The sequence below is a fragment of the Apteryx rowi genome, unplaced genomic scaffold (assembly GCF_003343035.1).
Source record: "Apteryx rowi isolate R43461 unplaced genomic scaffold, aptRow1 scaffold_372, whole genome shotgun sequence".
Lineage (NCBI taxonomy): Eukaryota > Metazoa > Chordata > Aves > Apterygiformes > Apterygidae > Apteryx > Apteryx rowi.
In genome coordinates, this window is record NW_020450219.1 from 822,371 (window position 1) to 849,400 (window position 27,030).

Consider the following 27,030-nt stretch of genomic DNA (forward strand, 5'->3'; position numbering starts at 1 on the left):
TTTGTATACTACTTCAGCGCAATTCTAGTTGCCTTGTCTTGGGGATGGACATGACAGGGACCAGTCTGTCTAGACTAGTTGTCTTCATTCCCTGCTCAGTACCTGGAGAGAGGCTGCTGCCTTTGAAAAAACCCACAGAGGCTGATCCTGCCTGCCTAATTTCTTTCTTCTCCCCTCACTCTCTGTCGAGAAGAGACATGCCTCCACAGGATGAACCCCTCTGCATCCAGAGACCACCCAGTCCACCCCTGACAAGAGGTGCCTAGTGGAATGGCTGTGGCAGCAGTGGGATTTAGTGACACCAACATCCATGCACAAAGTGGGAAGCAATGAGTTAAGTGCTCTGCTTCCTTTGGAGGGGGGGTATGCTGTAAAGCTCAGCCTCTCTGGTATCTGGGTAACACCACTCTTGTTGAAGCTGGCCAGGAATGCAGGATTCCTCCTGCTGAAGCAAGCACAAGCAAGCATAACTTTAAGCCAGTAGTCCTAGGAGCTAGGCTCAGCTGGAAGTAGGCAAGACTGAAATTGCAGCCCCTTCTCCATGGAATATATATGTATTTTATACATTAGACCATACCAGAGGCAAAATGTCCCCAGAAGAAAGGAGTAGAGGTTTCCCCACCACCAGATTAGAGAAGTGTCTCTCTTGCATCTGCCTTTTGGCCCCTGGACTCTGTGTACCTGGCTCTAGGAGGTGGAGAATGGTCACCCCAGTTATCAGGCTGTGGCCTGGCAGTCTGGTCCCTTTTTTACAATGTGGGAGGCACAGATACACGTTCCCTGAAGCTGTCATCCATGAACAGCCCACGGCTCTTCCTTTCTTGGGGGAGTGCTATAACCACTCCTCTATTTCAGAAAACCTCACCCCCATTGGAAGTCTTAATGACATCCCATTTTCCAGGCTTCTCCAGTGGACTTAGCCAGGACTGGTTGTCTACCTAAATTCAGACCATGGCAGAGCTTAGGGAGGAGATAACCACTTGTCTCTCTAAAACATCTCTCCTAAGCTTGTGTTGGTGAATCAGGATATAGACCCAAAGATCCTTCAGACTCACCAGGGAGATACTTAATGAACTGAATAACCTACAGGGTTAGGCAAACCTGGAAAGTATGTGAGTTCGGATGTAGTCTGAAGCAAAGAGATTTTAGACAGACTGGATCCCAGCCCCAGTTTCTGCACGGGAAAATGCATTTGCAAACTGTTAGATAATTTCAAATTTCCAGGCACCTACATTTTCAATTTTCTATCAAGGAAACTGAGAAAAAATATTCAACCTACAAATATTTGACATAAATCATTGTTTGAGCTGACCCGCAACATTGCATTGTGAACACTAGAACACTAACTTGCAGTTTCCCGTTGTGGCATACTGTTTGATGGGAACCAAAGTCTGAACTTCTCTGCTCCCCTACACATTAGATTCCCTTATTGCTACATGAGGCAGTAAGATTTCAGATTTCATTCTGACCAAATTGTGCGATACTCTGTAAGGGATGTAAACCGGGAAGGGAGAAAGGATCAGAACGAGCACACCAAGTTCCTGAATTACAGCTCCCAACAGGCAGTACATTGTTATCGAGAAATAATAAAATAATTCAAAACAAATCATTACAGATCATTATAAGATATTTTGTTTATTGTTARCAAATGAAAATATTTCAACTGTGGGAATGCAGAAGAATTTTAATTGTATAAATAATGTCAGAACAAAACATTATAGTATTTCCTAATTGAGACTTCTCAAGATTTCTGTTGCATAGGGAATTTCAATATTTCCCTATTTTAATCCCATTCCAAAACACAAACAAATGCTGAAATGCTTGCATTTCTACTTGAACAGGACCTTCACATTTTATGTGACTCTAATGCAAGACTGACCCTTTTTGGTGTGGTAACTGAAAGGCTCATAGGCAGGCACAAAAAGAGAGGCTATTTTCATAAACAAGCAACATCATTTTATAGGCAGTTGTGATAGAAGTGGTTACTGACCACCTCTGGCAGCAGAACCCACTGGCAGGTCATGCTTTGATGAATTATGCAGCATCAATAATCTTTTGAACAAGCAGGATGTGACAGATTCACCAGAGACTCCATTCTCTTTCCCCTGAGTTTAACAGCATCTGATAAATGCAGGACTGCAGGATAATGTGTTTTGCAGCATGCCGTGCTTTGTGCACCACCTCAAACTCATGAAGGATATTCAGAAGCAAGGAGGAAGGGGATGTTCTGCATGGCACAGCTGCAAAAAAAGAAACCACTTTCATGCTCCCATCAGAGCAGCATTTTCCTGGGGAGCTGCAGCTGGGCATTCTGTTGGAGATAACGGTGCCATGGTGCTCCCTCCTCCATCCTTACTAAGGTAGAATAGACAATGTGTAGCAGACCAGCATACCGACATGTAATGCAACATGTTCAGTCTGCTTCTCCAGACAGGCACATGAAACAGGTGCTCTGTGTTGTTATCCAGTCACTCCTGAACCCCAAAAAACCATACTGAGCAGGAATAACGCTGGAAAAATGAAGCTCATTATCTGCCCACTGGAGATAAAAAGCTTTCTCTGAAACATTAAAATGAACAGTCTTTCAAGGAGATGTCATTACCCTTAGTGTACAGCATGCAAGCAACCCTGCAGCAGTGAATCTTACCAAAAAGTGATACTTAATGCCCACACAGGCACTGCATGATCCACTAAAGGCAATGGCAGTYGTTATCACCTGATACCTTTGCTGTTAGAGGGTTTAGCAATTGCAGCTTTCCTTGGTTGCATGAAGTCTCTGCTGAAACTCTCCACAGTGCTACAGCTCTCGGGGAATTCCAGTCCCTCACCTGCTCCATTGCTCTGACTTACCAAAGGGTAAAACTTCATGATCAACTTAAGCTGCTGCTGAAAGGAGCCATCTCTCTCTCATCCCTCACCTCTCCATGCACTCCTGCCTACTCCTTCATGTTGGCCTAAGTACTCATGCAGCTATGCAGCTCAAGCTGATCCTGAAACTGCATCATGACACTCAGTCGCCTGTTTGCAGACATGCCCAGTCAACAGCGCCCAGACCACCGTCTCACCCTGTCTTCAGAATCATACTACTCCCTTCGTACCCATAGGAAACACAAACATTGTGGCCCAAAGTCATCCAGTGGAAAATTAGGCACCTAAGAGATGTCCTCCATTCGGAGGCTGTCTGTCTGGCGCTCCTTTTGTAGTCAATGGTGAGAGACAATCAAATCTGTGATGGGGCCCATCACTTTCCATTGCCTACAGTGGGAGTCAAGGGTGATTACACTGCCATCTTGGGCACCTCAGCCACGCAACTAAAATTAGAAGGAATAGTTGTGGGCCAGCATGCTTATCTTTAAGATCATTCTCATTCTGCTAACTTATCTTGCTGTACCACTTTGTCAACAAATGAGACATGCTTCCATAATGACCATTATGAAAGAAATGCTCTTGAATTATGTGACTGCCATGTCTTCCATTACATCCTTGAAACAAACTTCTTTGATTCTTTTACAGTCAAGCTGCTAACTGATCACAGCAACTCAAGCAGTCAGGGGCTGCTTAGATCATGAATAAACCCTCAGTCCCTGTTCCCTCTTTCCCCCATCTCCTTACTTACAGCACTTCAGCTTTCTCACATATCCCCTAAACCACCTAGCAGACAAGAAGCAGTTTACACTTGGTATAAACATATGTATGTGTTGCCTGTGTGTTGATTGCCCAGCTGTATGCTGGAAGAACAGGTAACTTGCGCTCATATCACAGTCTTCTTTCTCCACAGAGACAAAAATTTGTCCCTCTGTCTTTCATCCAGTGGCTGATTTTGGTGAAACCTGTGGGAACTTAACATCTCTGAGATCTTCATTTCTCTATCAAAGTTCCCTGAACACGAGCAAAGGGCTGAAAAATGTGAAGACAGCTGGCATAATCATATCATGTGTCCCTTCAAAAACAGGCTAAAAAGAAGGAGACTCGAGTGCCACATTGTGTTTCTAGCTGTGCTTTGTAATCCTGTGTCCGTGACACTGCTGCCTTCTCTTTGCAACACCCATGTGCTCTATTTGGGCTTTACGCAGCCTGTAGGCATGTCAAAGCAGAGGTTGTGCTTTACTGTATACTAAGCACCTAGCACAAAAGGTCTCCAACCCCCCAAAGAAGGTATATGGGATCTTCACACAAACAGTAGGAATCCACAGCAGGTGCTTTCACACCATGGTTACAAGCAAGCAAGCAAACTGTTTGGCAATCCTTCATAAATGCCTCCAAGGATAAGGATTTTTCACCAACATTGTGGTCTTCTCCATAAGCTCTTTGCTCTTCATACTGCATGGTGTTTGTGCAACCTGGCATTCTCCTCCCCCCAAATATGCTGCTGATGCTATACCCTATATTGATAACTGCAATGTTACAAATAGCCAGAGTTTCAATTTTTTAAAAATTTCCTTATTATTTACTCTCTGGAGAGCCTTATGAAAGAGCCTATAAGAAAGCCTATATATGAGCCTGTAAGAGAGTCTTATTTTAGTGCTCTTATCAACTACAACTTTACCTACAAACTTGCTGGAAAGCAAGAATGGCACACAGCTTCAGGGATGAAGATTTAAGAAAATTCACCATTATGGTAAGACTACTGATAAAACGGCAGAAATAGGCAACATTTAGCTCTGTTTGCTTGTGCTTCCATCTATCATGATGGTGCCAGGGGCTTTTAATTGATTTTTTTAGAGCACATTTAGAGTCCAACCTCTGGTACTCACCCTAAACTTCTACCTGTTGCTCATACATGGAGCAAGGTGGCATTTTGCGTTTCTGGACACACTCATGTACACTACACAATGAATCCAAATCTGGCACAGGACCCTCATTCTGATCAGAGATACCAGCTTTTCAACCTCATTTACATCAAATTCATGCTCATCCTTTACTCCATAGCTCACTTCCTAACTTGCTATACATACTCACAATGAACAAAAAACATTTAAGAGCTTGCAGGCAACAGGCACCATTTAAGAGAAAAATACCTTGAAGGGATGCGTTTGAGATCCTGAGTTTCTACAAATGTTACTTGTTTTTAGTTCAGCACGTGCAAAGCAGTGTGGAGCAACTGTTCACCAAAAAGCTGTGTAAGCTAGAATGGAGAAGTTTAGCATAAAGTATTGTTATAGGAATTTTGAGCCATTTCCCCCTGAGGCCAATGGTTGGAATTTCCCCTCTTCCCTCCCACATAAAGTTTACCGCAATTTGCGAGCTGTCTTGGAGTCTCAGTCCAGTTTGCATTGCACATGTGTCCATACCACAAAACAGATTCACATGATTTGGCATCTTCAGTAGCTCTCTTCACTCAAAAGCCAAAAATCTACCTTGATTTCCCCATCTAGGGACTCAAATGGTTCCATCACACAGAGGAGAGTTCTCATAGGAGACCTGAAGTCCATGGGAGAAACAATAAGGAGATTTTTTTTTCTATTTCCCTGAAAAGTATTCCTGATCTGTGGACAGGACAGTTGTCAATTATATTTCTGTATCTTTCAGAAACATGCAAGAAAAAAGAGCAATCAGAAAATCCTGCATGGGGAACTCTCAATCATAACGGTGAGCTGCTGTTCACAAGATTTGTCCCAGTGAGATCAATGACACTACTGGCGCAAATGAGTCTGCATCATCTGGGTAAAGTACAGGGCTTTAAGTAGCCACCTATGCTGCTGCTGAACTCAATCCAGTAGAAAAATACAGGAAAGGAGCATTAATTAATCATGTTCAACTATTACACTAATTTTTTTTATGTCTATTTTATATTGTACGCAGAATTGAGCAAAGTTGCCTAACTTTTAGTGGAGGGGGGGAAAAAGATGACTTAAAATTGAAGCACAAGAGCTGTATTCCAAACAACTCCAGATTTCCATTTTAGAAGATTTAAGCTTTGTAAAGATATAAGTCTTTTCCAGTCATAAAATTTTTCTAAATAAAGATATGGATTGTTGTACTTGACAAAAACCCAGATACTGATCTTTGGTATTAATTTCAGATGTCTATACAGAGTAGCAAGGTGTAGTAATTTAATAAAATTCCCATTAATAATCCACCAATAAAATCAAAAGCTGAACAATGCATGTCAGCATTCAAACTTTGTCCAACAACACACTGCTCAAAGTCCTTTGATTGCAAGAACGGTATTTTCCTAAAATCGGAACTCTGCGTAAAGCCAAGATTCACAAAAATATGGTTTTTATAAAAGGGTAGAAAGAACATTGCCTCAAAAAAAAAAAAAAAGGAAAAAAAAAGCTTGTATACTTGAGCAGCTGATGAATTTGGTCCAACAACGAGCTCCATACCTCACACAATGTACTCTAGTTAACTGAGAGTGTGATTTTATGATTGACTTAAGGCAATTTAAGACCTCACTGCTGGCACCCTCCCCCCCAGCTAAGCGTTTCTACTGCTTCCCATGTGTCAGCTCTACGTGCAAGTTGAAACAGCTTGCTGAGCAGACCGAAAAGACAAAGAGTAATCATGACTGCACCTTTTGGTTGCAGTCAGAGAACTAATCTGGCTAAAAATACTAATTTTCAGGCAGAGCACTTTTTTTAAATCAGTTTGTGCTTTTGCGCAAACCATCCAGGTATCACAAGGAGGAGACAGGGAAGCTGCCAGAGGGAAGGCAGGAGCCATTCCAAGGCATCTACACTCAAGCTGGACTAAGGAGAAAACGGAATCAAACGCTGGGACATGGTCAAGTATTAGCATGTTTGCTTCTCTCTAGGCAATCAACAATATTATTATCACAGCAGAGGAACCGTTTAGACACGACGACAGCAGAAAACTATTTTGGATCTCATAAGACTTCTGGCTGATAGTAGTGTGCCATTCAAAAGACCTACCCTGATGGAGAAAGGACGCAATAACAGGAAGCATGGTTTGTGGTCAGAGGTTTCATTCTGATCCCACATGGTGGCAGCCAGGAGTCACCTGGCAAACATTTTATGAATTTCTTAGAAATTACAGAAGTAAGATGTTTTCCCAAGCTGTTTATCAGCAAATACACCGTACCAACAAAAATGAGGCAGGCACTGGACATGCTCTAGAAGTAGCATGCACAAATTACCAAGTGGCCCAGTTCCCCATCACCCAATAATAGCTTCCATAAGATTTTATTTATTCCTTTATTTAAAGGAGTTCAAATCAAAGAAATACACCACAAAAATGCACTGCAGTGCTAAAACGAGGAAACTAATTGCTGGCATTGTCAACACAGGATGTATTTAGTAAAAACTGTTTGAAGAGCTTCTGCCTTCACAAGTGTTTTGTCATTTGACTCCATGAATCAAACAGCCTTTCAATTGTTCTATCATAACTTGCGCCTCTGAGGCAGAAATTGCCATGGGACGGACTTTTTTTTTTTTTTTTTTTTGCTCCTCTCTTTGGGCAGATGTCTCAACAATTCTCAGATTTTCAGATCATTCTCATCACTGTTCCAGCTGAACTTGGCACATCAAAATCTTTCCTGTAAATCTTTGGGCAGGATGACAACCCACTAAATTCCTGCCTAGATCCTCATGTTTTTCTGTGACAGCAGCAGTAACACTTCCACAAAGGAAAATACAATCCACATCACCCACTAATCCAATTTAATTTTCTTTGAAATCTTTTCAGTAAATTTTTACTAGAATTGCATGGCACTCAATAGCTCAGTGTTTATCAAAGGTTTCCCGTACTTCTGAATCATGCTTGGTAATGAGAAAGATGAGCTCTTTTGCTTATCTAGTTTTCATTACGTGTGCTTAAAACAGGAGCTAGAAAAAAATTCAGGTTGTTACTCATACCTGAAGTTCTTTTCCATATAACTAGTCCAGTGTTTTTCCTGTCATATGGACACAGCAGATAAAGAACTGACCAGCCATGGTCAGAAAACTATATACAATTATCACGTAAGGAACAACGAATATGGAGTTTTGATAACTCTGGTCCAATAACTGTTTAGGGTACACTTACACCCTGTTGATACAGAAATCCCAAGAAAGCAATAAGCTAGTAGGAAGTAATTTAACCATGCAACACACAGTTCAATGTGTGCTAAATAATCCTTGTGAAACTCTTATTTTAACATAGAACAAGAGATGCTGGGTTACTCCAAGCTAAATGCATTTAAACAGGAACTTCAATCTTGACAAGGGGAAGGATACGCTTGTGATTAAGGCCACACACTTGACATGCAATAATTAAATCTAGATTTGATTTCAAGCACAGTCATAATTTGTTTGTATGTCATTATATGTGTCTGTGCATCAGCTCTTTTCTGTCTTCTCTTTATCTTCTTTTTCTGGCCACTGGCCATCTTTAATCATGTCTTTAAGGATATTTGTTTCCTCTCTAATCTTTACACTTCTGAATAACCACATAAAGTAAGACCATTCTCAACATGCTATCTCCCTACTATGGGAGAGTCCTAACCTCAGCTTCTAAAAAGACAGAAGTGCAAATAATTTAATCATGGTTTCCAGGCAATGGTACTCAGCAGTAGTGGTAACTCCATGGAGTATCTGACATAAGCAAGGCTCCACGTGTACCTCCTGAAAAATCAGGAATCATCATCTGTATATGCTTGTGGGCAAGGCTGGGATGTAGGTGAGCCTGGGAGGATAATGGTGCTGTATGGTCAAATACCATAGCAAAACAGGAAGAGGTTGATTAAAAATTATGCAGCTGAGAGGGCAAGTAAGGGACTGAAGAGCAACAGGGCCTGCTGATGTTGCTCAGGGCAGATGATTCAAACTGAAATACKGGAAATTCCTTTTAAAAATAAGTAAAAGCTTTTTTACTGTGAGGGTGGTTGAACACTGGAGCAGGTCACCCAGAGAGGTTGGGGAGTCTCTGTCCTTGGAGATATTCAAAATCCAACTGGACAGGGTCCTGGGCAACCTGCTCTAGCTGACCCTACTTGAGCAAGGAGGTTGGACCAAATGATCTCCAGAGGTCCCTTTCAAACCCAACTATTTTGTGACTCACTACTAGACATTTTATCCTGTGTCAAGCATATGCTCCTTCATCACAGTGGAATTTGATGACAAGCAGTTACATAAACACATTTCTCACAGCTGAATACTGCTGGCAGCATGTGGCAATGACGTTTTCCTTCTTCACACAGCTGCAGTGGGAGACAGCATTGCCTGGCTATTGTCATGGTGCTAGTGGTAAAGGGCAAGACATGCAGAAGATGCTCACTGTATTTTCAGGAGCTGACATCTCCAATTTCACCCCAGTATAAAACACCTGACTCTGTAACACTGACAGACGCTGCAGGCTGAGAGTTCTAGATGATTTGGGCCCCATTTCCTCTTCCATTTTTTACATTTTAATTAGTCTTCTTTTTATAATACCTTCTGGAAATGCAACATGATGCTGGCAAGCCCACTGTAAATTGGTTTTACAGTTGTATTTACTACAGCCTCTTGCCAGCCATTGTAAAAGCATCTCAGTTCTCTGTGGAAATAAGAACCAATTTGCTATGATGTGCTTTTGTGTTGCAGTAAAAGAATATAATTATACCTTTACATTTATTAAATGATGTTGATTGAAAAAATAGACTTAGAATATCCTTAGTCCAGCAGTGCCTGGGACAGAACTGGTTTGAACTAACCAAGCATAAAGTGAACAACTGTATTACAAAACTTTTCTTCTGTAACAGATTTTTAAAGTCAAAAGTCTAACCCAACCCCTTTCTGCTCCTGGTTAGTTTTGATCACCTTTAACTGTTAAATGAAGGCAACCAGATTTTGAAATGACACATGAGTAAAGGGAGGCTATTTCTCCATATGCTATTGTTAGAGGCTGCCTATAAATCTGTGTATTATTGTAGCTGCTTAAGCTCCTGTAGGTCCCCTTATCCCTGCAACCAGGAAGGCCAAATCTATTGTCTTTAGTGAAAAACTCCATTACTAGAAAATAAAGAAAAAAAGAACCCACTGGAAATTATTCTGCAGTGCCCATTTTGACAAATGTGATTGCTCAGTCCGAGTGCTTGGTAATAAAAATACTTAAGAATTAGATATAGGAAAATTTGTGGAGATACCCACATTGCTTTCTTGTACAAAATGTCTAGTTCTCAGGCTGGAACTTACATTTTCTTTTATTCAAGGATACTTTTTCTCTTCACATTTCCTTCCAACAATGGTTACAATATAAGGACTGGAATAGGGAAGAATAAGATTCTTGCCAGGTAACATCAAGAGCTAGAGGCCATGTCAGGAGAAAAAAGAAAAAAAAAAAAGAGAGAAAACAGAAGGGGCAAAAGGGAAAGGGAGTGTGTTGTTGCACACACATGGTGTGAAAACTATTGTATAACCGCACCCTGAAAAGCTCTGAGCATTGATGGAAAGATGGCCTAATACTGACTCCTCGCAGTCTATCTGATGGACTACAGCTAAAACTGAGCAGCTTTTGCTGGGTCCTCAAAACGCAAGTGCATGCAAATACTAAATTTCTACTTCCAGTGTTAACACTGGATGCAGCAGCTACCTGACCTCACAGCAGGGTTCAAAGTAAAAAGAATTGCTCAAAATGAAAGCAGACAAGTACAGAACTGAGTCAGCAAAGAAGTATAATACAGCTTCAAGAAACCACAATGGTTTACCTCAAATTTAATCTATCTTTTGGGCCACAATTTTTTCCTATTTGAATATCATCACCTGACTAATTGTCTTTAATGAGAATTGCTAGGGGTCCAAATAAGACTGGGAATAAATCTGAAAGAAAAAGAACTTTAATGAGCGTATGACATCTTGGACAAGTTAACGGTGCATGCACACACACACAAGGTTTCAAGGCTCTTTTCATAAACAGCTATTACTGTAGTGCTGGTAATTTCCAGTTCCTCATGACGAGATCAAGTACAAGGATTCAGAAGTGAAGAAAATGGAGAGAGTAACTTTGGAGAACGTTACTCATTTGCCGTAGCCCTGTTCATCCATAACATTTTAGACCAATAATGTGAAAACAGCAACAAGGGCAGGAAGGAGTATAAGGACTGGCATATCCTCTCAGGCAAACAAATCACTCAGGAAATAAAATGCACTTTCCAAACGATCACCAGCCTATTTCAATCTACAGCTTACAAGTGGAGGTAAGATACAGCCTTAGCAACTCACTCTGCCTCTGGAATCAAGAATAATAGCAACCTTGCCCTTACTATCTCTGCATTTTTACAGAAGAGGACTGTCTCCACTCATTGCTGAGAAAACAGAGTCCGAAAACAGTTCAAGTGAGCTGATACAGATAGCACTGATAAAACACTGACCAAATTGCAAAACGAARATCTGAATTTATGCTAACACAGGAAAAGAATATAAAACAGAAAATAACTGTATGGTAAATTTTGTTTGAAACGTGCTTGGTAACCTACATAGTTGTAAACCTGCCAAGAGAAACTGTCCTGTACTTAATTTTTAAAACCAGAACATGGGTGAAATTCCACAGGTTAGGAAGTATATGCAACACAGAAATAAAATTTTAATATCCCACCTCTCAGGTTTGTAGTCAAAGAATACAAACAATTTAAAAACACTGGGGAAGCTCTGAATCATTTCCCAGCTGCTAAATGAAAGGCAGGGGAGCTGGGGAAAGTGAATTATCAGCTATTCACCTGCAAAGCAGGTGAATGACAAGCCTTTTCCTTCATTGAGAAGTGCAGCATGAACCACAATGTGCTCCACTGTTTTACTATCTCAAATGCTCTACAGTTTGTCACAAACCTACATCTTATCCCATAAGGCTAGCTTTGCTCTTCATCTACTGACTTAGCTGAAAGAGTAAAAAAGTGTATCCAGGCAGCTCCCTAGTGATTGCATAGCTGAAAAATGTCAGGAGTAAAAAAAAATAATAATAATAATCACTTACTTTCACAGTTATTTCTAACACAACCTGGTAAAATTGGCTCCAGATCTGACAGATATTTCAAACATTACAAATCACAAAAATCTTGCTTCAAAACTCTCACTTCAGTTCGAGTCTTTCTGAATACCCATTATTACAAATGCAAAGGCTATGCAGAAGAGGAAATAAGCATTTTCCATCAAAACTTGTCCTCTCTCTTTGAAAATCATCCCTGAAAAACAGAGCTCAAAACAACTTGAAGATAATTAAAATGACGGTGTGCAGAGACTGTTGCCTATTGTGTTGACCAATACTAATTATTTCTTTGTGATTCAAAATGTCTTTATCCAAATGCCTCCTCTGGTCTTTAGATTTTATAATAGATATTATGTACTTTGGGTAAAGTCTCTTCTATGTATGTAAAGGGTCTAGCGCAATTGCCTCTCATATGTGATTAGAGATCCCTAATGGTAATTGAAAGCAGTAGATGAAAATATGAATAAAAAGAAGCTTATTACATTTCTTGATTAATGCATGGCAGACCAAAGAGCAAAACATCCTATTAAGAAGCACACGTTCTGGTAAAGAACAATGGAGAAGTGGGCTATACACGTAATTGGGAAGAAAAAAAAAAGTCAAATTAATCTAGCACTTCTCTTCCATGACACTACATTGCTGAACCTTTCAAAGCTGTAATACCTAAAACGAAAGCATCTTGTAGACAGATTTGCTTGGCCTATTTACTCTGCTCAACACGGAAAGAAGTAGTGGCACACTGTTGCCTTAGCAACAGCCAGAGCAGGCATGGCAGATGAACAGCAGCATTTTCTTAGAGATATACAAAGAGATATACTCTGCAAACTTTGGTACTCTTTTCTGAAGTACTTGCTATATGAACCCGCAAACGTGAGACGAATGCTGCTGCCAAAAAGCGTTCTTGGTTACCCAAAGCTGGGACATAAGAGGAAAGAATAAGAGAACTGAGATGCGGCTTAAGACCAAAGGCCCAACAAACCCGCCAGCCAGGCCTTTGAACTGGTGAGGCATTACTTCTCCCACAATAACCGGTGCCATTTGCTTAGTGAAAAAAGTACTAGAAATAAAGCGTGCATGGATTGCCATATAGCAGCCTACGAGATTTTGCTTCTGACCTTGGGGGGGGGGCCTCCTCCTCCCCCAGGTCAAGGGTTCCTATATACTTTTGCACTGGTGCAAAATCCTGCAGTTTGTTCAGCTGCTGTCCCCACAGTGAGTGATGTAGGCATCTGTACTTAATTCACCTGCCAAATCTTTCCTCGCCTTTTCTTTGGCATGCCCGTGGAAAACCTTCGTCCGGGGGAGTTCATCCAGAAATTTACCAGCCAGAATGGGTTATTCATTTATTAAACACGAAAACCTGAGCCTYATTGGTACCTCAGAACAAAACCTCTGCAAAACCAAATTAGCCTATAATCCTTCTGGTTTAGATAACTCCACTTCATAAGAACAGGGGCTTCAGATGAGGCAGCTGTAGATAATGGGGATTCTTTGCCTTTTCATTTATGATAACTTATTTTATATTACATTTGGACCTAAAAGAACCATTGACTGGAACGCTTTCTGTACTACAAATGATATCACTTTCCGAATCTTTTCCCCAAAGAACTTAAAATGGCCAAACAATGGGGTTCTTTAATATCTCTTCCTCAATTATATTTTCTTCAAATGCTTTCAAATACATTATACCCCCTAATTGCCAGCCTCTGAGATGAAAGTAATTCTATTTTACTTAAATTCTTTTATGTAACTGTTATTGTTGCTCTTGCACTGTCTGACCAAATTGACCACACAAACCACAAAATTAAATACTGCTACTTGTGAAGCTGCATCAATATAATTTGTCTTGGAAGCAGAAAAGAGAAAGAAAGAGACAGTCCTGTCTCCTGAACTTTTGTGTCTTTGCTGGAATGATGATGCATCTTTGTACTGACAAATTACTGGTGTTGAAATGTAATTGTAATCCCCATATGTTCTCAACACCTTTGGTCAGTAAGACAGTAAGGTGACCAGAAGTAACATGACAGACTGTAGCTGGCATACAACTAAAAATTTCTTGTACAAACAGCTAATTTAATAAAAATGAAGACTTACAAATTTGATTTGTTACATTTATAAAAAACACAGCAGTCACACAAGGTTGGTAATAGATCAAAACCTAACTTTTAGATGAGAAATACTTGACCTTAAGCCTTGTCTTGTGGACATGTTTGCCAAATAATTGCTCTTACTGGGCAAATAATTATGAGTCACTGCCCAGAAAGTGAGAGAAGCTGGCAGCATATTCACCTACCCATCACCAAAAACTGTGAGCTGGGAGGATGGAGGTACACACATTGGGTAACCAATCAAATTCAAAATCCTTTTACTATCATGGAAAAAATTGGTTGAATGGATTTTGCCTCCCAATTATTTCAAGAATTATACCTGCCAGCAGGAAACCAGAAATATTTAAATGACAAAATTTAGAGAGAATTCAGTGCAGCTTTTTTCTTTCTCGAACACACATACGCACACACAAAGCAGAAAATAGACAGCAAGCTCCCTGCTAGTCACATCAGCTCAGGAGGCAGACATTAAGAATACTGTCTGATCCAACTCTTGTTGAAATCAATAAAAGTCCTCCACTGAAGACTACGGGAGATGGAAAATAACCTCTCTGTTTCAGCCAGAATGTGTGAACAAAGAGAAAGTACAGCTTGCTTTTCCTCTGATTTTCATGGTGATTAAAGATCCAGATTATAAAATATGATTCGTCATCTCTGAATTTTTGACCCGTTTGCTTGGAATAAATAAAGCTCATGCTTATGTGTGAATCAGGGAGACAGACATCACTCTGCACCTTTACAAGAGAGTTGCTAGTAATTGTGCTTGAATAAGCATTATGAAAATGGTTGGACCGGGGAGACAGAGGACTGAAAACGCACGTTGTGAAATTCCTATTGATAGAAATGAAAAAAAGTCATTTTGCACTAGCAAGAAAGAAAGAAAAAATAATGCAGCTAGTAGGTTTCATCTTTTATCAGWCGGTTAACTTGAAACTCAACTGGTTTATGATAAACATCTAGAAAGGTTAGACACTCACTAGAGCATCTACCATCTTTAAAATCAAAGAAATGCCTCAAAGAATGAGCTCTCAAGTGCTTCCTCGGCATCAGCTTACAGGAAGAGTTCAATCATTTCTGCAGCCCCAGCTGTAATGACATTCATCATTACAGATTCATTGGGTTGGAAAGACCCTTTCACACTGGCCAAACCATGTTTATGAATTTTTTTCTCATTTTGTCTTGTATTCTTAAAACACTAATATTTGACTTTACACATGGCTCTTAACTTGGCCATGAACATCCAATCAGTTTAATTTATATATTGTTTCTAGACATAGTTCCAGGAAGAGCAGGAATTTGTCAATGAGAAGAGCTTTACTGTCTCAATGAGAACTCAGGATCTTTTTGTTAAAAGGTGACAGGAGGCAGTACAGCTGGAAGTGAAATCCTGTGCCAGTGCAACCATACCATTTCTGATCCTGAACTTCATGAGTTGGCTTATCACTGCACAGCACTGACTTATGCTATTTAGACATATCCCTAAGATAAGAGTCTTCCCCCATAGGCATTTCTAATGCTTCCCCCCCCCTTCCCTTCGGACTGCTCTTTTGGGAGTTAATTTGGTCCTTCCCCTCCCTTCTGCCCATCTGGCCCATCCTGCAGAAATCCTCATAGGCCTGGAAAGGGACTAGATCCATAAAGAAATATAGTGTCCATTTCTTTATTGCTTGGAAATAGGAGACTCATCTCATTGATTTCCTTTGCATTCTCCATGAAATCCACGACAGAGATGAGGACAAAATCACCTCAACAGGAGTCATTACAGCAGTGCCAGTGTTTTTGCACCTAAGAACTAATTTTCTCACTAAAAAACTAATTTCAGTTAAAAATGATTAGCTGAAAGGGTTTTGAAATCTTTGGCTGACAAGTCTCTCCTAAGCTGATATTTTCTTAAGGAAACAGGCTCAAGCAATCATACTCTCTGTCATTGCCTTCTCTTCCCCAACCAAGTAACTTTTGAACTGTTTGCCAACTTCAACAAAACTGACAGAAGGGTAAAGATTTCAAAGATGACGAGTCTTCCATGAACTTCATGAAAACAAACAACTGTGTAAAAAAGACARACAGAAATGTGTGTCTCCCATTGAGGGAAAGCCTATCATATTGTTAAACATTACAGAATCCACACAGGAGCAAACAACAGAAAAATACTTCATAAATGCTACCATTCATGGAACAGCTATTGACTTTCTTTACTTCTTCTGCCTCACTCTTTAAACATACAACAGTTGGTAATAAACAGAAAGATAAAAGGACCCAGGACTTATCCCCATAACAAAACCTGTAGTTTTCTCCCATTAACATTAGGCTGATGTTAATAAATAGTAGCAATGGAAAAAAAAAAGGTGAAATTCCATTTTTTAAATTCTCAAAATTATACTCACTGCTGGTAGAAGACATACGGCTGTACTCAGACCTGCAAGACAAAGATTTTGGTTAAACAGGGCTAGGTATCTAAAACAGATAATAAAAATGTATCAAATCTAATTTACATCACATTAAAATAGTTTAAAGCCCATTTAGTATTATTTTTATACTAAGATAATAACTGGAACAGGTTTTGAAAATGGCCTCAGAAAAACTGGCATCTTGCAGAAATGATAAAAGCATCTACATAGACTAAGTAAAGCAAGCAGGTTTTAACTAGGGATGGGGGAGGCTATTTATATCACCCAACTTTGGACAAAAAATTAGAGCTCAAAAGGCTCTCTGTAAGAAAAGAAACAGGCTGCTTCAGACACAGGTTTAGAGCYGAAGTCTGCCAGATTTTGACCCCCTTCTCCATCTTCCTCATCTTATATCCTCTAAAAGCTGCTTTGCAGCTAATCTTTTTTAAGACAACTCTATATAAAGCATAGGATTTTTATTGTCCTTTGGACACAACTGATAGGGAAAACAAAAATGAGTACTGAAAAAAGAACATTTACATTATTTAGGTTATTATTTAGATTATGAAGAATTTTGCTTAAAGAAATCCTTTTCCTCTTCACGTCATCACTCAGCAAAACCATAGGCCAAAGATTCTACTTCAGTGCATACTGGATTATCCATGACAATGCTAAGTATTTTGAGCAGTACTGCACTTTATTTTGCAGCTGCATATAACTCCAAACTTTTGAAAACCCAGTTCCGGGCTGATTAAAACTCACAAATATGGCCCATTTATGCCCTAAAGATTCAGAAATACTAAGGTAAAAAAATATGCCAACACAGACTGTATTTTTTTATCCATTTCCATTTGTGAGGCCCTACGTATCTTGGTGTTGGAGTTCACAGCCACACACCATCAACTCCACTATTCTCTGGGTCCCCCAGATAGACCCCTCTCTCCAGAGCTCTTTGCCGTGATTAGCTTCTTGCATGTATGCCCTGGAATGCCCTGAACAGAACAGGCAAGCTGTTCAGGGAGCCATAACACAGTGCTTGGATTCAAACTTAAATGCTTGTTTTATATAAACAATCACAACAAGTTTGCAATATTGCTTTAAATGAAAAAAACATGTGAACCTGGACTCCTAAGGTATTTGTCTGGAAACAGATACCATCCAGGCATATTCCCAGGATACCTTCATACTTCATGCTCTCTGGCATCCAAGGGAATAAAGGCCATCAACCCCATGTATTCATCGTGACTACTTTAGGTTTTAATATGGATGTATCTCTGCAGGAGGAGAAAAGCACTTGCTGTCATCCCTGTATTTCATAACCCTCCATTTGGCATGCAGTCTCCTGCGGGTCAGATGCTAAAGACTGCTTGTTCAGGTGAGAAAAAGAACAAGGCATTACCTCCAACTCTTCTTGCCCATCCAGCTTGACCAGTCAGAGGTGGCACAATTTGAATTTTTAACACCACTAATAGCAAAAGATATCCACCAATACCACCAAGTACCATGAGGCTACTGAAGCTTTTGAAAGAGGTCTGTGCAGTGCTGGGGAGAAGAGCTGCTGATGGGAACTTGCAACTCAGTCTTGTTCTCTACCCTTTACTAAACCCCCAATCACTGATAATGTCAGGGAGCCAAGAAATATCTCTACGTCACACATGGCAGAAACTACAGAATCAGGTGGTTAGGAGTCCCTCTCATTCGACCTGTATATACCTGCTACACAGAACCTTCTCCCTGAATAAAACGTTACCCCTTAACCACACGTCCCCCAGGACCCTTGCACAGCTGGGAAAGAGCAGGAAGGGAGAGCATCCCTTGTCTTCAGCCCTCTCCTTCCCACTTCTGCCAGGATGAAAGGCCATGTACACTGACCCAGTCCAGCTCTGGGCACGGTCCAAGGGGAAGAGACGCTGTGGGCTGGCTAGCTACTGCTGTGTGGACCATAAAACTGCATGGTATTTCCATCAGCTAGTCATGCTGGTATCATTTGGCACCCCGTATATTTGGGATGGTATTACAACTGCGTAACATGTCAGTCTTCACAAGCCCACAGGCAAGCAATATACATCCAGCTGCCTCCGAGCATCCCAAGCAAGGATTCAGTTAGTCTGCTCTTCTGTTTGGAAAAAGCCTAAGGCTGTCCTTCAATGTATCTGTGTTCAGCAGTTGGTGGCTAATTTAATACAAATCCACATTGCTTATATTTTAGACACGAGCAAGACAACATTTTGTCTTTTGCTTACTGTGAGCAGAAGCAGCCTTCTATTACTTCACGCTGTTACTTTATTATCCCAGAATGCTGCAGGCGCATTATAGGACACTGAGAATTAATGAGTCCTGAACCAAGGAACTGACATTCTACATACAAGCAGTACAAGAGGAAAAATAAAAAGATGGGGCATGAGGAAGGAGGAGACAATGGTGTGCTCAGAGACTAATTACACAGACACATTTTAATAGGCTTTAGTTTTGTTTTTTTTTTGTAATTCTAATATGGTTCAAGCTAATATTTAATTCATGTTTGTTGCATAACTGACACATACAGAATTAAAAAAAAAAGATAATTAAGCTCAAAGGCTTACGTTAACCTCGGATGCGTAAATGAGGACTGTACTCTCCCTAAGCTCCCTCTACAGTCAATAACAAGGGAGGTATGAAGCGCCTCTCTCTCTCTCTCTCCCTGTTGTCTGAAGAGGAAACCTACAGAAAGTACACTCCTAATCTGGGACCCTCGGCTACATGCCTAAAATTGAATGGCATGAATATGCATCTCTCTATGTACTCTCAGTGGCAACCTGAATCACTTTTAGTCCTCCGATTCCTTTCTCTTCTTGAATTTTATTTGAGTTGAATCTAGTCCTTAGAGCAAAACTGACAGTGTTAATAATAAAATCCTTGCATTTTCAAAATATTAGCCATTAATCATTCAGATTCATGACCTGCACTGGTAAGTTGCCTACAAAACAGAAAAAAGTACATTTTTTACTTTTTTCTCATAGTCAATTGTTTAGGATATTGGAATCTTAAGTTCCAAAGTCTTTTAAGCTTTTCAGACTACTGTACCCAATAAATATTACATTTGACATGGTCATGCATTAGAAAAATTAAATATAGAAATAAACATCTCCAACATCATGTAGGCCTCTGGACATCAAGCATTTCTGTTCCTTCCAATTCTTTCCATCTCTCTTTTAAACAGCCCAAGTACATACTTCTATCAGTTCCCTTGGGAGATGATTCTCTCATTAGGATAATTAAACAGCAAAGCACTCGATGAYTTTAATGGTTAAAGACCGGGGCCATACTGCTCAGAAGTTCCAGGGCAATTAGGAGGTTTTGCAGCAAGCTATTTCCCTTTATAGGCACATAATGAGGAAAGATATGATCAAAAAGAGTATCAAAGCAGCAGGAGGTATTGAAAGGAGGGCTCATTGCTCAGTCAAAAGATACTTCAGACTGCAAAGAATTCACGCTGAATGGTCAGCCCACCAGCAAGGACGAGTTGTGAACATGTCAAGAAACATTAAAACAGGAATGTAGAAGTTTGAGAGAAATGTGGGACCTAGGCTCCCACTGGAGTTGAAGGATCAGGGTGGTACATTATCRTAGGGCGTTAGACCTTATGAGCACAAAAGAACCAGAGCAGTTCTCCAAGATCATCATGCCCTACTCACTGCCAATTAGCAATACAGAACCTCAAAATACCCAAAAAGGAAAATACCTCACTGAGTACTAGCAAGTAGCTGCTAGCACAACTTGCAGTTATTTAATAAGATACCTAAAAATACCATAAACCCCTGCTTCTTTGGTCAAGAAACACTACTATCTTACATCTCTTTGAATCACAGAAGCAATATAGCTACATCAGGGTGGTTCTGTGCTTGGGTTACTTAGGCCTGCTGATCAATCAYGGCCCAGTATCACGTTAACATGGCTATACTGGTGACATCTATGCTAATAAATGAATGTGCCAAAGAGAATTGTCTGGGACTGAGGCCAACTGCCATGAAACAGCCTGTGCCATTAAAACCTCCTGACTTCCTAAAGAGACTGGCTGCGTCCGAACAGCCTCCTGGGAACAGTCCCTGGCCCATGGTAAAACACATCCAGGAATTATGTGGGAGAGGGCTGGTGGGCCTGCCCAAACTGATGCCATGAACCATTCGAGTGTTCAACAATAGGGACAACTCTGTTTCAGTGGTCAGGAACTCTTCCAAGTGCTGTTTAATGTACTGATATAGATACAACTAGAGTTTCTGAGCAAAACAACATCTCCACAAGGCACACTGCTGTGTAAAATGAACATATGTCTCAAGTTATTTCTAACACAATACTCCACAACAATATGCCCAAGGTCCCCACTGCCAGAACTCCTTAATCCCCTAGAAAAATGAAATTCTATATGGTTCACTAGCTTTTCTGTTGTCTGCATCCTTAGCTTGCCTAGGATTGATGGTATGGCACCTGTTGGAGTCACACTTTTTACCTGCCTTCTCTACCTAGGAAATAATGCATTTAACAGCTTCTTTGCCTTCCCTCCCCAAGAAAGTGTTCTACAGGGCACATGGGAGGGTTTTATAGCAGTTAAAGCACAGTGTGTGAGTCAGGAGATTTAAGTTTGTAGTTCTGTCACTGGTTTCTTCTCACCATATTCCTGTGGGTTGGATTACAATCTGTTTCACTGATATAAATCCAAAGCAAATCCATTACCTTCATCACACTTCTACTTCTGCAATCAAGACTACTGCAATGGAATAACTTAGAGCAACTTGTCTCAAAATGAGCTGTTCTGGATTTCTAGTAGAGTGAGTGAGCTAAATCAGAGAATGGACTCCCATGCCTCAATTGTAGCTACCATACTGGGGAGCTTATTAGCAACAACAGTGTTTGAGGCCCCAAGCAAGAGACATCATCACCGGCATCATCACATCATGCTAAATTGTCATTTACAATCTTTCAAATGTATCAGGCAGGTATATGCGTTAGTATACTTGCCTTTGCGCCTCATTCACTACTCGGCCACACATCATTGTCCAGAAGGATGCATCAGGACTCAGCTAACACACACCAGGGCATCCAAAATATTTGGCAACCCTCGCTATCCTCTGAGAGCCCTGGAGCTCTTAATTAAGAGCAGAAGCTGCCTAAATGATTCACTGATACCAAATGCCTGACTTTCCCACAGCTAGCAGAGGTGAAGCTCGTTCCCTGCTGGAACCAAGCCACCACAGATATCAGCACAGATCTCCTGGCCAGCAGAATGTGCTTTAAAGCCTACTTACATGTTGCTTTCAGTGACTAACCCCAGTGCAACACACTACCAGGTCTTCTGCCAGAGGTTCAATCAAATAGTTACACTCTGCCRATTACATCTGATTAGAAATGGTGCCTCAACCTCAATTTGTGACAAAAAGCTCAATTTTATATTATTTGGTTGTCAAATCACAGACAATTTGTATATCTTGACATGTCCAGAGTGATGGATATATGGAAAGTTAATGTCCCAGAAAAAAAGAAGAAACCCTAAGGTTAAAAAAAAAAAAAAAAAGCCCTTAAAATAGGTTTCAGCAGCAGTGATTTGTATTCCCGTGTTTCACATAAATGGATGCAATATGTGACAAGAGACTGACGTCTCATACTGAGAGAATATCACACAGATGACAAAGTCATAAACGTTGAATCCCTTCCAGCTAGAAGGATGAAACAAAGGCAAGAAAACAACAACAAAACAAAAAAGCTGTTTGATATTTTAAACTGCCCATTCTGACTGAGGACATACATGAATTAGAATACTCTAAATACTTTTAAGTGGATACACCCTCTTTTCTATAGGCTACTTTGACTTCAATTAACAACTGTATTTTTCTGTTTTAGAATCTCACAGTTTACAGAACTGCAACAAAGAAAGGATTTTTTACCTTTTTAACTGATAAGTGAGCACAGGCTGAAATAGTTGTGGTGATTTATCCAGGGTCTCACTGGCAGCTATTGCACAGTCAAGAAATCAACATAAGCTCTGTAGAAATTAACTTAGGGAATTTATAACCACAGGGGGAAGGGAAAGGGATGGAACAAACCCCCCAAATAATAACCACAAACAAACAGAAATGGAATTTGCTTAATATATGTTAAAAATTAACTGCTGTACAGTGCACAGAGTCCTAAGCATGAAATACCTTTTGATCCTTCATTTTGAAATGGATCTCTATATATAGTTGAGCTATTCCTTGGCAGTTGTGGGCTACCAAATAAATACTACAATTTGCCTTCTTCCTAAAATTTGGCAAATACTCAGCAAACAGAAACTTAAATATAGAGGTTTTAACTTACACAGGAAAAAAAAAAAAAAGTACTTCAATAGTGTCTCCCCACTTCTTCTAAAAAAATTAATGAATTGTTTGAAATACAAGTGGAAAAGCTCTTTAAGTTGCTATTTCAAATAATTTAAGAGAAAGCTAGAAGTTAGCTTTTAATAATTTCAAACAATTAAGGAAGGAAGGGAAAAATTAGATGCTTGGTAAACTTTGGCATTACTAGTAAGCTAATTATTAAAGCGTTAACTCTTAAAGGCATTGTTTTTTATACCTCTATAAGGGAACAAGTGAGGTTCTGCTGGGAATTGCCACATGTATCAAAGTCTTCATTAACGACAGCTACCTCACTGAAGTGTTGCACTTAGTTAAGGCATATACATTTGATAAATAGCAGAGAGCATTCCTATAGAAAAAATCCTGAAACACAGGCAGCTGGACCCAAACACAGTTTAGGAATCAAAATGTAAGGCTTTATGTCTTAGAAACTACATGATTTCCACATTCATTATGCTTCACTCTGGATCTCAATTGCGAATACAATGAGTTCAACTCACACTTCACCACTGACATCAGTGACAGCAAGAATCTGTCCCATGCTTCAAAATTATATGCCTAACAACTTCTAAAATTTTTTTTAGTTTATGTCAGTTTGAGTATTTCACCTCAGAGATAAGGAATGACACACAAAACTGTTTTGCTATTTGGAGTACGGATAGTGAAATAAAATTTGCATGGTTTGTAAAAGAAGAAAACTTGAAAATGCACATTTCTACAACTCATTCTCTTAAGCAGTTTAATATTAAATTTCTAGCATTTTTTCATTATAATTTATCTACAATTCTTTAAACATATATTCCTCCTCCCTTAAAATTCTTTCTTCCATGTTTTTCCCTGTTTGCTTTCTAATCAAAGAAAAAAGAAAAGACCAAATTCTTCTTTCTAGAAGTTCAGGTTTTATGGTACGAAATCACTGATTAAATTATTACCACAGGAAGTTGTCTGTGGCCCATAGTTCTGGGCTATAAGATTTTAGTAACAAATGAAATTAAGTTTTTATACTAAAAAGCCCCAAAATAAATTTCCCAAGAAAATATACTGTGTACAGCCAAAGTCTCTAAGACCAAGGATAGTGAAACTCTTTCAAATCTCATTAATAAACAGTCAATATAAACTATTTAGCTTATATGTGTTATTCCCTTTATTTAGGTACTTGACAACAACACCTCAATCCATTCTTATTGGATTCTGTAACTTAAAATACACTATTTTTGTTCTGCAGCCTCTTTGTCATTCCTATCTACTGAGGCAAATGCAGTAATATGAAGATATCTTCTAATGGATTGATAAAATGAGGGTTTAAAACTGTAACTGATCTTTTCTGTAGCACAGTTTTGCCTGCTCTGTAGCTGGAAGCCACAGCAAAACCTTAAGAGACATATGCCATTTAGAGCATTTAATGTATTAGATTTTCTAGTTGCTATAAACAGTTTCAGTGCTACAGATTTCATATAAGAGCTCACACATCATTATATACCATTATCAAGATGACAATGGCTTGCAGTGGCTGGATTTACTATATAGTCACTATACGCTACTGTTCATTGAGTGACAGAAAGAGACCACTTGATGTAAAACTGTTACTGAATTACCTTGACAGTTGTCTCTCCTAATACAAAGGACATTCATTGGATGATGGCTGAACTTCAGAACATTCGATTCTTCTTTTTTTTTTTTTTTTTTTAAACCATTGGGTAATTGGAGAACAAGAAAAACAGTTCGGTTCAGCAATAGTTATTATTGGACTTAAATAAAAGGCAGATCTTCACTAAGAAGAAAAAGCAAGTGCTGTGAACAGTTGGTTTGGTGAGAAAACTGAAATATAAACATTGTGAAAGAGACATAAGCATTATGTTTATCAGACTAAAATAGCTGCTAAACAGAACGAAAAATAATAATTGAAATGTAGAGGTGTTTTTTTTTTTTCTTCAAAATAAACTTCAGTGAAAAGCACTGCAGTTATTAATTACCATATGTCATGATTAAAATTCCTCAAACAGCCTCTTCTGCTAAACTACACCTTTTAGTGTCAAGCCTGTGACAAAGATGCTTCATAAAATCATCAGCTCTAACACCTCATCAGCACCAGACATAAGCAGCTGTCTTGCAGGTCACTAAGGTCTAAAGGCTAATGTCACCATCTGGGTCAAATCCTTCCAAGTGCCCCTCCCAACAAAATGCAGGTTTTTCTATTCCAGATAAACTCAGCAAATTAAGAGTGACTTGACCCATCAAGGATTTTTTGAGCTTTCAACCAGCCATGAATTCACTGATTATTTTATCCACATTCCCCAAAGATGAACTAAAAAGCTGTTGTCCCAAGGACTAGAAAGACCTGGATTTTTTCCTTTATGCTGATGTCACATAAAACATTTTAAAACTTTCATCACTAGGTGTGTCCACAATACTGCAATAATTTACAGTGAAAGGAAAAAAGGTCCACAGCTTTGCAGATGACAGAACAGTTTAAAAACTTTTTTGATTAGAACGAATGGCTGGATGTATGAAAAAGACTGTAATATTCCATTTTCACATAAAACTTCAAAAAAGATTATAACATTGCTACTTTAGTTTGGGTACAGTGCCACCACTTTGCAACCAAGAATTAACTTTACAGTTCTATTTTGCTCTCAGTCTCATACTCGAGCACAGTACCCTGACAAACAGTAGGTACTTTTATTTACTTGTATCAGTTTGAGATAAGGGTACTCCCTTTACCCTGAATCTCAGCATGTGCTGTTACAGTAGCAAGGTAGACGGGGTCAAAGAAAGAATAGGAATGCTGTCTGACCCTGTCTATATGTTACACCCTTGTGCCCATGGGGCAGTCAGACTGCAGACCAAGGGAGAAAGACCAGGCGAGGAGCCAGGAGGACGACAGCTGGGAAAGCCGGGATGGAGAACGAAGACCTAGGAGAGAACGCAGTAAAGGGAACAGGCAATCTCCTTTTGTCCCTCTGGAACTGGAGAATGAGCAAAGACTCACTGCTGTTCCTGACAGGACAATGTGGCAGCTGCATGTAAAATGGGCTGGAAAGAGCTCCCCTCTCTCCACCACAGACACAGGCTGGAAGTGGGACCTGCAGTTGGCCAGAACTGGGGATCCCATGGCTCATCCTTGCAGCCCTGTGATCTTAGGGCAAGTCATCCAACTTACAAACACACTGTACCTCTGGCAGCTGGAGCCAGATAAAACTCTCCTTGACTCTTGTATGACACTTGCAGGTTGAACTGTCACTCTCCCTGCCTCTTATATATCACTTACAGGTCAGAAAAATACCAGCAAAGCTTATGGTACTTTGTAGGTCACTGTGGTGAGAATCATGAGAGCAGCAATCCAGTTTTGGGGTACTACAAACCTAACCTGCCTCTGTGGCTCTCTGATAGTGCTTCCAAGGACTCAGCCTGGCTGCTTGATGCTGGCCAGGCGTTTCTGCCACAAGGGCGGATGGAAGATGGTGGCAGGCTGGAGCAGGCACGTTTCCAGCCATCCTTAACACAAGTTATCCAGGGACACGGAGGGATGGGGCAGAATCAAGACCCGCACACGGTGCTCTGGGACCTGCCAGCAGCCCACGAAGCACAGTGCCGGGCTGCACTGGTGAGGCCACGGGAGGTGGCTTGGGGCTCATGCTCGAAACACAGGACCCGTGGCACCTTCGCATCTTGCTCCCCACGTGTAAAACGAGGATGACGGGGAGCTTTTCCCTGTCTCGACCGCAGCAGAGGACGGACCGCCGGGGCCTCTCAAGCACAGTGATCCTCCGGGGCAGGAGCCCTCCCTGTTCCGCAGGGGATCGCGCGGGCCCAGGCGGCGGCCGCCCCGGAGGGGCTGGATGGGCGGGGGGGGGGGGGTGAAAGAAAGCTAAACGCGAGGGGTGCTGCCCGGTCGGCAGGCAGGGAGGGAAATCCCACCGCCGGCCGCTGTGCGCCGGGGCACAAAGCCTGCGAGGCAACACCCCCACCCCCGGCCCGGCCCGGCCCCGTCGCGGGGCCGCTCGGCGGAGGGCGCCAGCAACAAGTGCAGCCTGCGGCCGCAGGGGAGGGGAAGGCGAGGGGCAGCCCAGCGCGGGGGGCGCCGGCCACCCGGCGACGCACTCACTCACCCGCCCGTCTCGGCTCCCGAGTCCACGCAGTCATCCTCGCCGCCGGCCTTCTTGTCCATGGCGGCGGCATCAGAGCTCCATGCCCGCCTGCGGCCGCTGCCGGCGCTGCCTCTCCCGCGCGGCCGCCGCGACGCCGAGCCCGCCCCCCCGCTCCGCTCCG

At 40.9% G+C, this 27,030-nt stretch overlaps 1 protein-coding gene across 1 annotated transcript in view; it reads right to left on the minus strand.

Moving 5' to 3' along the window:
• Positions 1–26,929, minus strand: part of FAM124A (family with sequence similarity 124 member A) — a 44,045-nt gene extending 17,116 nt beyond the window's left edge. Inside the window, exons 1-2 of the mRNA XM_026073672.1 lie at positions 26,871–26,929; positions 16,391–16,422 (exon numbers count right to left, since the gene is read on the minus strand). Coding sequence (XP_025929457.1) covers positions 16,391–16,422; positions 26,871–26,929 — 91 coding nt within the window. The remainder of the gene's footprint in view (positions 1–16,390; positions 16,423–26,870) is intronic.
• Positions 26,930–27,030: the final 101 nt, after the last annotated feature.